Source organism: Saimiri boliviensis, chromosome 5 (genome assembly GCF_048565385.1).
Source record: "Saimiri boliviensis isolate mSaiBol1 chromosome 5, mSaiBol1.pri, whole genome shotgun sequence".
In the NCBI taxonomy this organism is placed as follows: domain Eukaryota; kingdom Metazoa; phylum Chordata; class Mammalia; order Primates; family Cebidae; genus Saimiri; species Saimiri boliviensis.
This window is the reverse complement of record NC_133453.1, coordinates 61,999,765-62,012,798: the sequence shown is the minus strand read 5'-3', so window position 1 is coordinate 62,012,798 and position 13,034 is coordinate 61,999,765. Positions and strand designations below refer to the sequence as shown.

Sequence of the window (13,034 nt, the reverse complement as noted above, 5' to 3'; positions counted from 1 at the left end):
TTTCTGCATAACAAATTACTATAAATATAGCAGCTTAAAACAACACCTATTTATTATCTCAGAGGGCTGGAAGTCACAAGTTCATCATGACATGGCTGGATTTGCTGCTTAGGATCTCTCAAGACCAAAATCAAGGAATTGACAGACCTGCATTCCTTTCTGGATGCTATGGGGAAGAATGGAGCTCATTCAGGCTGTTGGCAGAATTCAACTCCTTGCAGTTATAGGACTGAGGTCCAGATTTCCTTGACATCTGGCCCCGTCTATATTGAAACCAGCAACATGTGTTGAATCCTGCTCGTGCACATCTCTGACTTTTCCCTTCTGTTGTGCCTCTTCAATTTTCTTTTGTGCCCTCAACTGGGAGAAGGCTCTGTTTTAAGGGTTCATGTGATTACATTAGACTCGACTAGATAATACAGAATAATCTCCTTATTTTAACATCAATTGATTAGTAATTTTAATTATCTCTGTAATCTCTTTGGCTTGCAATGCAATGTGAATATATGACAAGTGGTGAGAATCTCAGGTGGCAACATTCTGCCTCCCACACTTAGTTTGATATTGCTGTTCAAAATGAAATATGGTGACAAGTTTTGACCATGACATCATGCATGACATCACACTGAAATGCTGTACATTGTGTCATCTATGTTTTCAGTGTTAATTGTTTTTGTACTCTTGGAATTGGCAGGCATGTCAAAGGACACTGAGGTTTTCTCAGCATTTCCAATTTGACTAAATTCCTAGTTTTTCCTAAATTGAATTGCATATCACTAGACATTAAGCAGTTTCCAATCAGTTGAAAAATTTTGACAAATTGATGTTCCACATCTTAGTAACAGTCCTGCATCATGCAAGAGTTTGATTATATCAGCCTCTTCTTGTTTTGGAATTTCTTTCATTTATTGTGAGAGCTTTGGTAATGTATTCTGCCTTCAGTTGCGTAACTTGGCACGTGTTAAGTGACCCTTGTAGATGTATTTCAGTAACAAAACATAGCTCCAATTCATATTCTTGGGAGTTTCTTCCTTCATTGTTGCTTTGAAAGAACATACAGAAATGGGACCAGTTTTCCAAAAATAAATATTTTCACCACTAATATCAAATTTACACTCCACTTCCTGTTTCCATGTTTTTCTGCAAAAACAGTAACTTTTTATTTAAATGCTAGACCATACTGTAATCTCATTGGAGACATATTAACCAGCATTTAAGTCCAATCTGTGTAGTACCAACAACATACACTACACAACTGAAGTGACAACACAAAACAGCTCTGACCAAATTTGCACATGCACAGGAAACAACTATGTCACCAACAGCCACTAAGACATCACTGGTAGTAAGATACCATCCTGACTTTCAACATGTTCAGTGTAAGAAAAAAGTGCTTTCAAATCATTGATCAACTACTATGTGCTAGGCATTGTGCTCTTTCAGAAATTCTACTGAATTTTCCTGGTAATCTGCTTTCAAATAATAAATGTAATGGCTGAGGGGATTAGTGCGAGGGCAAGGCTAACTGGGTTTCAGATATTGCCTCTATAACTTACTGTGTTATCTTGGACATTTTTTTTTAACTCTTATCTGTAATATAGGAAAAAGTGAGATAATTCATGTACAGTACTTAGCACACAGTGAAACTCAGAAATACTGTCCTGTTGTTTCTGTTGATATTAACCAACCTTAAGAGCTGGCTCCTTTTCTTCCCATACGCTCATGAAGCAAATACCTGTATTTTCCCAGTTAGTGAAAAAGTATTCATTCTGGAAATAGAACCTCTTTTAGTTCTAACTCCTTATTATTCTGAAATGTACCAGATTATCTCATCATTCCTTGAGTGTACTGGTTCTCTAAAGGACAGGAATCATCCAGGAATCAACCAGGGAACTTGGGGAAAGTACTGTGTCCTCATAAAAGTTTAACATTCAGGCCATTCAAGCACTCTGTCCTGTATTTTTTCTCTTGTGTATTCCTCTCCCTACGTGCACTTGATCTCTGTAGGTTAACAGCTAACAAAAGCTTTAGGAATTAAAAGGCATGTAAAAAAATGGGGTATACTCAGGGCTTTTGAGGGACCAGGCAACAGACTATGACACCTGGAAGAAAAAGTGAGCCTTCTTCCCATTTCTGCACAAATCCTCCAGCCTTCCCCAGATTCGTGAAGGTCACCAGTGCATCTAAAAACAGTGCTGGGGAGCTGTGGCACAGCACTGATAAGGAGTGCAATTATGCCCATGGGAATTCTGGAGTGGCAAGGAAGTCCACATCATAGGACACTGCTCTGTCGTGGCCATGGGTGACAACTTGGAAGAAATGATGAGTCAGTGATAAATTAGTTAAAAAAAAAAATCTTGGGCAAGGCATGGTGGCCCATGTCAGCACTTTTGGGAGGTCAAGGCAGGAGGATTCCTTAAGCCCAGGAATTTGAGACCAGCCTGAGCAACACAGTGAGATCCCTGTCTCTACAAAATAATTTAAATACTAGCCGGGCGTGGTGGCTCACACCTGTAATCCCAGCACTTTGGGAGGCTGAGGAGGGTGGATCACCTGAGGTCAAGAGTTCAAGAACACCCTGACCAACATGGAGAAACCCCGTCTGGACTAAAAATACAAAAATTAGTTGGGCATGGTGGTGGATGCCTGTAATCCCAGCTACTCAGGAGGCTGTGGCAGAAGAATCACCTGAACCTGGGAGGAGGAGGTTGCAGTGAGTCAAGATCACGCCATTGCACTCCAGCCTGGGCAACAAGAGCAAAACTCTGTCTTAAAAAAAAAAAAAAAAAAAAAATTAGCCAGGTGTGGTGGCAAGTACTTGTAGTCCTAAGTAATTGGGAGGTTGAAATGGGCGGATCACTTAAGCCCATGAGTTCAAGGTTTACAGTGAACTATTATTGTACTACTGCACTCTTGCCTGGGAAACACAGTGAGATCCTGTCTCTAAAAAAAGAAATCTTAGAAACTCCAGTAATACTTCAAGGATGGCTTTTACAAGGGACTAGAGGTCTTATGCTATACTACATAGGATAAATTCCTAAGTAGCCAAATATATAAATTATAACTATTAATGTGACTCTGTTTATTTAAAGCCATAGTCTGGAGGCCTGGTGAAATCTGGTTATGTTTGTATTATATTCTTAACCCACTCCCACCACTATTCATTGGCCTCGAGATCCTTGAGGACAGAGACCACTAATTTAAAAAAACTGTGCAGCCCTATCACCTAGCATAGAGTAGGTACTCAACATATGACTGTCAAAGGAAGGAATAATTGTCTCCAAGTAACAAATTTAGAACAAACAGATAGAAGTTATAGGAATAGAATTCAACATAAAATGCCTTTCTAGCTACTAGAACCTCTGATAAATGCAAGAAGTCTATCATAACATAGTGAGAATCCTGTCACTTGCGGTGTTACCAATGATGTCCTAGAACAGATGCACACACCTCATGGAGAGGGATGGATCAAATCATTCCCAGCTCTTGAATTGGTTGGTACTCATTGCATGGAGACCACCAGGAGACTAGCAATGACAAAGCTGCAAAAGACACTAAGCAGAAGTGATGAGCCAGCAAAAACTGGTTTTTATTAAAAAAAGTCTTCAAGGACTGTCTATAAAAATCAGCAAGCTTCAAACCAGACTTCAACAGCATTAAAATAGTACCCTGAAACATTGTTACAAGGAGCCACAGGAACTGTCTTCTAAAAACTACACTATTATAACTCTGACTGATGTTCAGAGGACTGAAGCATCTAATAGACTAGGCATCATCTGTATCTAAAATGTTAAATGATGAAAGGTTAAAGGAAAGATCAGGCTGTGAGATCAGGCTGTGATTTGTGGACTCATAGCCCATTTCAATGTCCTTTCCATGTCACTGGTGAAGTAAATTCTGGAGTCACTGGTCTTGGTTCCTTCAACTTCCAATAAATGACTGAAGGAACCCACATCTTCTACAAAAGGAAAATTACTGGACAATGATGGAAAGGTCTTCTGAGATAAATGATCATTCTACATTAATTTAAAAGCCATAAATAGAATGATGAATAAGACTACCTCATTATGGCAAAGTTCAAAGGCACTTTTCAAATGTCTCTTTAAAGAAAACCTGACCTTTCTTTCTTTTATTAGCAGAAAGTTTGCCAAGGGCAGTCTAGGTCTTGGGTCATTTCATTTTGACATGGAAGTTCTCTCAGCATTAAAAATAATAATAATAGTAAAACAGAAGTATTTAACTCTGAAGTGACTATGAGAACATGTTCAGCAGCATAAAAAATAACAGTATTGCTGGGCGCGGTGGCTCAAGCCTGTAATCCCAGCACTTTGGGAGGCTGAGGCGGGCGGATCACGAGGTCGAGAGATCGAGACCATCCTGGTCAACATGGTGAAACCCCGTCTCTACTAAAAATACAAAACATTAGCTGGGCATGGTGGCGCGTGCCTGTAATCCCAGCTACTCAGGAGGCTGAGGCAGGAGAATTGCTTGAACCCAGGAGGCGGAGGTTGCGGTGAGCCGAGATCGTGCCATTGCACTCCAGCCTGGGTAACAAGAGCGAAACTCCGTCTTAAAAAAAAAAAAAAAAAAAAAAAAAAAAAAAAAAAAAAAACAGTATTGAAGCATTAGGACTTCAAATGTTGTGTTTTAGTAACTCAATAAAGCTTTCCTTTTTCATATATGAGAGACAGAACTTATATGAGGTCATGAATAGCTAAAGAAATCGGCATGAATAGATATTTTTCTATTGTATTTCATGTTGTTTTACAACATTCTATTCAGGAAAATTGTTGAATATACCACTAGTAACTTTTTATGCTTAAATATCTTTGTTACATATAGATTAGCTGGTATTAGATATGGATGTGAACATAAATATGAACAAACAAGAGGGAGAAAAAGAAAGAAAGGGTAAAAAGATATAGATGTGAACATAGACATGGATGTGAACAAAAAATTCATTTTTATGAATATAAAACCTCTTACCAAAGACCTCTTTTTGCCATTTCAATTTCCATTTTAAGGTTTTATTTACAGACAGTAAAATTCTCCCTTTTTTGGGTAGATTGCTGCAAATTTTGACAAATATAGTTGTATAATCACCACTGCAAGCAATATACAGAATGGTTCCATCACAACCCTCTACCCCTTTGAAGTCAACCCCTCTCCCCATCTCCTGCCCCTGGAAACTACTGATTTGCTTTCTTTTCCTATAATTTTGACGTCTTAAGAATGTCCTGTAAATGGAGTTGTAGAGTATGTAGCAAAGGCCCCGTTTAAACTTCATGCACTTGATAAAAAGTAATTTACTTTTTATTTTTATTTACTTGTTTCTATTTTTTGAATTTAAAGGTAATGATAGATATAAAAATCAAATTTCTCTTGACTATGACATCTTGAAATAGGTATTACCCAGAGGGCCTTTAGATCATATAGATCTTTAGGACTTCACTTCCGAAGTACTGAATCAGAATCTCTCAGCGTGTGTCCTGAGAATTTAGTTTCTACTAACTTTTCTAAGCCTGATTCTGATTGACCCATTAGATTCGGGAAGCATTAACCCAACAGGTATTCACCAAATGAGATCAACTACCAGATTTTAAATGACGTGTAGCTATGGAACCAAATTCAGGGGTCGGAAGAGTCTTATCTAGGTGATCTTGTCCTTGGTGGCTACTACTTAGTGGCTGTGAGGCCTCAAACAAGTTACTTAAACTTGACGAACCTTGGTTTTCTCCTTTGTCACATGGGGGAAACACCTACTTAAAAATCTTGTTTTGGGGATTAAATGCTTATACATCATTTAGCATACTACATGGAACACTTAGCATTAAGAAAAATCCAAGTTGCATATATTTTAGTACCAATGTCATCATCATTGTGATCATCATCATACTGCCCTGAGTGCTTAACAATTCTTTCCCCATATCTGCATTTTGGTTAATTTCACTCTTTATTAACACTTCCTCTGGAGGCAACCAAAGGGAATTTTTGTAGCAACATGGCTCTTATTCAAGGCAGTAAAAAGCTAAGAGAAATTCACAGATTACTTGCAATCTTCACTTCTACCCTGTTATAGCCTCAAAAATGCCAATGAGAACAAAAAGTAAATTACTGGAAACCTTCAGTCTTTTTTCCAAAAGGATGTTATTGGCCAAATATGGGCAAACAAAAGGGAGGAAGAGAAACAAAGGGCCAAAATAAAGCAGAAAAATAGGTTGTCCATACACTTAGGATCTATCCAAAATTTTCCTTTATTTATTAGAAGATTTAGTCAAATACGTGATGCAAAGAGAAATGGAAACTGTTGGCTTAAAGAAAACAGGTTTGCTCCAGTACTACTCCATATTAACTTACCTAAATGACGTGGATTTGAAGTTCAGGAGTCGGCAGAATATCTTAAGATTTATTTCAAAACATTACAAAGTGGCTGGGTACAGTGGCTCATACCTGCAATGCCAGCACTTTGGGAGCCAAGACAGGCAGATCACTTGAGGTCAAGAGTTCAAGACCAGCCTGGCCAACATGGTAAAACCCTGTCTCTACCAAAAATACAAAAATTAGCCAGGTATGGTAGTGCATCCCAGTAATTCCAGTTACTCAGGAGGCTGAGGCAGGAGAATCACTTGAACCCAGGAGGCAGAGGCTGCAGTGAGCCAAGATCATGCCACTGCACTCCAGCCTAGGCAACAGAGTGAGACTTCATCTTAAAAAACAAAACAAACAAGCAAACAAAATTTACAGGATTCATGGAAAAGAAGACTATAAGCTCAACAATATTTTAATCCTATTACAAGTACTAAAATTTGGCCCTAAAAACTGATTGCAAGCTAAATATATATGCACTTATTTTTAAGCTATAGTTTTAATTTAAGCCCTGAAATACTGAAGAGTGATATTTGGTTGTACTTGTTAACATAAAGAACTACTACTATCTTCTAAGAATTATGCAATGCTGCTAACACCAATGACCAAAGACATCAAAAGCCAAACATGAACCCCACAAGCCCTACCTGTTCTCTGCATCAGCACTGCACTTCGGGGACATCAATTCAAAGGACTTGGTAAATTTCACCACCTGTCACATAGAAAGATAATACATCCAGGTCAATTAAAGCTTCATTGAAGTTTAAAATAATGTAATAAACATTTTCATCTTTATAGTGATCATAATAATTGGAGATTAAAGAGAGATTTCAAATGGAGAACTTCCAAGGGAAAGTAGAGGAGTATCCATCCTACTTTTTGTATCTTATTTCTTACAAAGCAAACACTGTCAAAGTTTTAATACATTTCACTAAACATGTACATATTTTTACAATTAGGTGTACAATGAGCTATGGAGTTCAGGTAAAGGAAAATCTCCTTTGAATATTTAAATAAACACCCAATCAACATAAATAGAGACCCACGTAGGGACAGAACACCCCTCAAAGAAGATGCCCTCTGTCAACCCCAGGGTCCGGGAGTTAGCTCATCATTAAACTTGGCTCATCCTTGTTCTCAGGTGAACTCTGTGGTGCCACCACCTAAAAAGTAAAAAAGAGGAAGCCACGTTCTTCAATAATCACTCTTGTGTGGACGCTTCATCTCTCATCTCTCCAGTGAAACTAGCATATCAGTTCAAGAGCTGACCAAAACTTATGTTGAGAGGGGATTTATGGGAACAGAAAATGTCAATGTAGTTTTTCTTGTTACTAGCTAATATTGAATTTATGCTGTAAACTAGGTCCTACAGCAGAAGCTTCTTTAATTATTTCTTTATTATAACTCTGTAAAGTAGAGGTTTTTATACTCAGTCTGTAGATGAGGAAACTAACCACTAATTTTTTAAGAAACTTACTCAGTTTTACACAATTAAATAAGGCAACTGGCATGAATGGAATTCTCACTGATGCTAGAGTGGTAGCTCTTTGAACAACACTACAAATGTTGAGTGAGAAAGGCACTATTTCTGGCCCTTGTAGGGGTGGAGGGAAATCTTTCTTTCTACCCTCTGAAGGTTTGCTGAAATAAACTAACAATAGACAGATTAACAGGAGAACAAGCATACAAATTTACTAATGTGGAGAAGCACAGAAGCCATATAAAATATGAGACTCAAAGAAGAGCCAGATGGCTGAAGCTTAAATTGCATCCTCTTTATAGGGGAGATGGATGGGGAATGTAGGCAATTTTGAAGGGCAGAAAACATTTTCAGAGGAATTAGATGAGCCCAAAAAACAATGACCAGAGACAAAGTTTCTCTGAGCTCTGGAGGAAGTGGCAGGAAGGTAAGGGGTAGAATTTCACTGTGAACCAAAGTTATCTTCTTTGGCAGGGGGGATGGAGGGAATGTTCTTGTTCTGTCACACAGGCTGGAGTGCAGTGGCTTGATCTTGACCTCTGCTTTCTGGATTCAAGTAATTCTCCCAGTAGCTGGTATTACAGGGGCACACCACCATACCCAGCTAATTTTTGTATTTTTAGTAGAGACGGGGTTTCACCATGTTGACCAGGCTGGTATTGAACTCCTGACCCCAGGTGATCTACCTGCCTCAGCTTCCCAAAGTGCTGGAATTACAGGTGTGAGCCACTGCATCTGGCCAAAGTTTATCTTATTATGCAGATAAAGTCTCCAGGTAATCTCTCAGAGTATCCTCAGAAGAACAGATGAAAAGTCTGTCTGGGCATGGGGACATTCCTCAGTCTTCCTTCCTGTGATATGAGATAATATTCTCTAGTTGATAAAATTTCAGGGAGGGGATGGAAGAGAGTTCCATCTTGTACTTGTGAGGAGGAACAAGAAAAGGTTACAAAGTTCTTCGTTCTGAGGGGACTCAAGTCTAAAGCCTTTTAATTTCCTTTAGGTCAGGCGTCCCCAAACTACGGCCTGTGGGCCGCATGTGGCCCCCTGAGGCCATTTATCTGGCCCCCCGCCGCACTTCAGGAAGGGGCACCTCTTTCATTGGTGGTCAGTGAGAGGAGCACAGTATGTGGTGGCCCTCCAACGGTCTGAGGGACAGTGAACTGGCCCCCTGTGTAAAAAGTTTGGGGATGCCTGCTTTAGATCAACGTGTTTAGTATCCCAAGGCACCATGCTTTGAAGTACCTTTTTCTGAGCCCCAGTACTCTCTTTTGACAAGATATATCACATAATAGAAAAACAAGTCCCCTATAGTGAAAGGAGTCCATCTGAATGTCATAGAATGCTTCCAAGGTTGACATTCAGATTTGCCTTAGCCATATGCAGCCATACTTCTTCAAAGGCCTCTCAGATTAACCACTTATAAGGAATTGATGAGCACCTGAGAAAATGATTTGGAAACTAGGAATAGATAAATATTAAAACAACTTTATCAGTGAGATAATGAACTCAAGCTAGGCAAATGCAACATTAGGATAAAAATAGAAAAGAAAAGAAAGGCTTATCACAAAGAAAATTGTGTGTGACTAGGTGAATGTAGGGCAATGACAACAGCTCTACTGCAAGGAAATATCCTTGACAACCATAGAACATATTTCATTTCATACTGTAATATGAATTAAGCCTCTATGGAATCACTCATTGTGGCAAATTTTATTTTCCAAAGATGGTCACAACAATATCTCCTATCCCACATTCCTCTCTTCAGTGTGACCCTGCCATCTTCCTACCAAGTGGTAGGATCTTTGTCCCCTCTCCTTAAATCCGGTGGGCTTCTGAAAGGTTCAACCAAAAGAGTGTATGGGAGAGATGCTACATGCCTTCCAGGGTTATTGTAAGAGGCAACACAGCTTCTGCCTTGCCTGATGAAATATGTGTGCCTGGATCCCTTGGTCACCATGCAAGAAGTGCAACTATCCTGAGGTCACTAAACTGAAAAGGAGCCAAGCCACAAAGGCCATTTTCCTGCAAACGATGGATTTTGCACTCATTATAATCAATCCTTTATGTATGTATCAATGCTTACAACATCCCAGAAGGTAGGTATCATCCTCATTTTACTGACAGCAAATTAAGGCTTAGGGGGTTAAGTGGTTTGCTGGAAGCCATGCAAGCAGGAAATTGCAGAACTGGGATTTGAACCATGTTGTTCTGATTCCACAGCTCTAATGATCCCACTTCTCACTGCTTTAATAAGCAAGAGCAAGTGTTATTGCAACAGCAAATTATTTGGACATGACACCATTTTAAAGAAGAAAAATTTAAAGTTCAGGGTCAGAAAAAAATTCTTCATCAGCTGATGTGATTCCTTTTACCAGGCCAAGAAAATTATAAAACCTGTAATTTTTTTTCTTTTCCCTTGGCTGTTAGGAAACTCCAAGCAAAGCTTTAGCTTCAAAGCCTTATCTTTATGCAGCAAAATTTGGTTTTGTATTTGTTGGTTTGGTTATGCTTACAAAATCTGCTATTTTTCCTTTTTTTACTTGAAAATTTGCCATGCATTCTGTTATATGTCTAGCATATAGCAGGTACTCAAAAATATTTGTTCATTACGAATTTTTGTATTTTTGCTCGGAAGTGTTTTAAATCCTTTTGGTAGTGAGTCTATTAGAAGTATGAAGATAAGATGAAGTACATACATACTTGAAAAATGTATAAGTGTGTATAAAAATACTTTTATATATGAAATAACATAAATCTGCTCCATAAAACTAACTACAGTTGATCAAAGCTATAGGTTATGGGCCATTACATTGTGAAGAAGTGCATGATGTAAAGGCATGGGAAGGGAATTTGGAATGGTGAGAAAGAGAAATAAAACATGTAAAGGCCTACAACTGATCCAAGCAATATAAGAATAAAAGAGAAGCAGGCTTGAGTCTCATCAAAGGAGTGACAGAATATAAACTGAGGAGTGAAACTGTGAGCAAAAGCCCCCTGCCGACTCAAAGCCAGGTAAGATCAAGGAAGTGTTGAGACATCAGCCTTGGTTCTAGATGCACATAAAATTAGTCTGTATCCAGCCCACCTGACTTTTAAAGGACTTCAGGTCCATGCTAGAGTGGATCTCAGACTGTCACATATATCCAAGTCTGAACCATATATTCAAGAACCCAGGGCTGCTGATTAAATCTTACAGATTCTCTCACTTGGAGGCAACCTGAGGTTAGGTTCACAGCCAAACTGATCCTGAGTCACCAGATTATTCGGCAAGGCAACATACTCATGGGGATTAGTCAATGATGAGGGCTGCAAAATGAACAGTTGAGAAGTAACATAACTCTGAAGAGGTAAATTCATCTGCCAGCCTCTCAGTCCTCAAAAGCAGGAGCGGGCAAAGGATGGCCCATGGGCCAAGTGTGGTCCACCACCTGTTTTTATTCATAGAGTTTCATTGTAATAAAGTCATACTCATTAATTTAAATATTGTCTGTGGCTGCTTTCTACTCTAACAGTAGAGCAAATAGTTGCAACTGAGATCATACGGGCCACAAGCCTAAAATGTTTAGTAGCCAGACATTTATTTTTAAAGGTTTGCCAACTTCTCTGGTGTAGAGCCATTACTAGAACAGATCCGTTACTTTCACTAAATTGTTAGTGGGTAATGGTAGGTTAATATATTAATATTTCCATGTAATACGGCTCTATTCAGAAAGAGGATTCCTAAGTCACAATCTTTTAATTTGAAACAATACTGCAATGATAGAAATTTTAGGCACCAGGGTAAGTGGTAAGATACATACTTGAGGATATGTCCCCAGTTAGGGAACAGTTCTACTCCAATTAAGCCTGTTGTCCAGGGACAATTATTAATAGTACCCACTTTCATGCTCACAAGTGTCTTTGAACAGCAAATTATAGGCGTGTATGCCATTGGCTGCTCCTCAAAGCATCAGACAACTTATATTTTTTTAAAAAATTGAAAATGAATGCTTTCAAATAGAAAATTGTTTATAATCAGATACATGGGTTAAAAAATAAACATCAAAAACAGCTTAAATATTTGGATATAATTTAATGGGATCTATAGAGTGACACTGCAGAAATTATGACCAATACCAACAGATAAACAAAAACAAATAGAATAGAATTTATGCCTTATTTCTGACTTGGACTAATTCTATAATTCTTACTTTCATTAATTTAAAAAATTATCTAAACCCAACTCTGATTTTATTGTACATTTACTAAATAAACAGGGATTAAATAAATTAATACACACACACTAAGTAAAAAAGAGAATCTTATAAGGGAAATATCAGAAGTGGATTGTAGGTCAATGATACTGAACAACTGGTTTCAAGCTCCCTTTGCTGCTAATCAGCACTGATTATTGCGCCCTGGGGAAGGCAGTGTACATGCCAAGTGAAGTAAACAGAACATCTCCCTGCTTATTCTTTGGAAAAGCTCCATGGGAAGAGGTCTTTTTGATTTGGATATTTATCAAGTGCTAGTTGGTCTGGCTTCTCTTTGTTTTTTTAATTTAAAAACAAGTTAAAAAAATTAAAACTAATCCTTTTTTGCTCCTTGCACTGTAAACCACTGGACTGGAGCTCATTAAGTCTTCCTTTTAAATTTTATTTGTTAATTTTCAGTTTTATTTTTCTCCTGTATGAGAATAAGATCTACAAACAGCTTTACAGTGTGAAAAAGTCTTTCCATAAATAATAAACATTCAGTTTTATAAGAAAAAAAAATTAAAACTATGCTCAAATAGATATTCCTGGCACCAAAATAAAAATTATCTACGAAGTAATCATGATTTTTGTTTTTAAATTTTCTGAATCTCTATTTTTCCATAAGAGGACTATTCAAAATGGCAAAAGAATGAATTAAATAGGAGGGGTGTGGTGGCTCACACTTGCAATGCTAGTAGTTTGGAAGGTCTCGGCGGCCAGATCATATGAGGTCAGGAATTCGAGACCAGCCTGGCCAACATGGTGAAACCCCATGTTTACTAAAAATACAAAAATTAGCCAGGCATGGCAGCATGCACCTGTCATCCCAGCTACTTGGGAGGCTGAAGCAGGAGAATGTTTGAACACGGGAGGTGGAGGCTGCAGTGAGCTGAGATGGCACCGCTGCACTCTAGCCTAAGCGACAGAGCAAGACTCTGTCTCAAAAAAAA

General features: G+C 38.4%; 1 protein-coding gene across 1 annotated transcript in view; it reads right to left on the bottom strand.

Annotated features, from left to right (window-relative positions):
- Window positions 1–13,034, bottom strand: part of PDE11A (phosphodiesterase 11A) — a 392,053-nt gene that overhangs the window by 226,535 nt on the left and 152,484 nt on the right. The window contains exon 5 of the mRNA XM_039469872.2: window positions 7,014–7,078. Coding sequence (XP_039325806.1) covers window positions 7,014–7,078 — 65 coding nt within the window. The remainder of the gene's footprint in view (window positions 1–7,013; window positions 7,079–13,034) is intronic.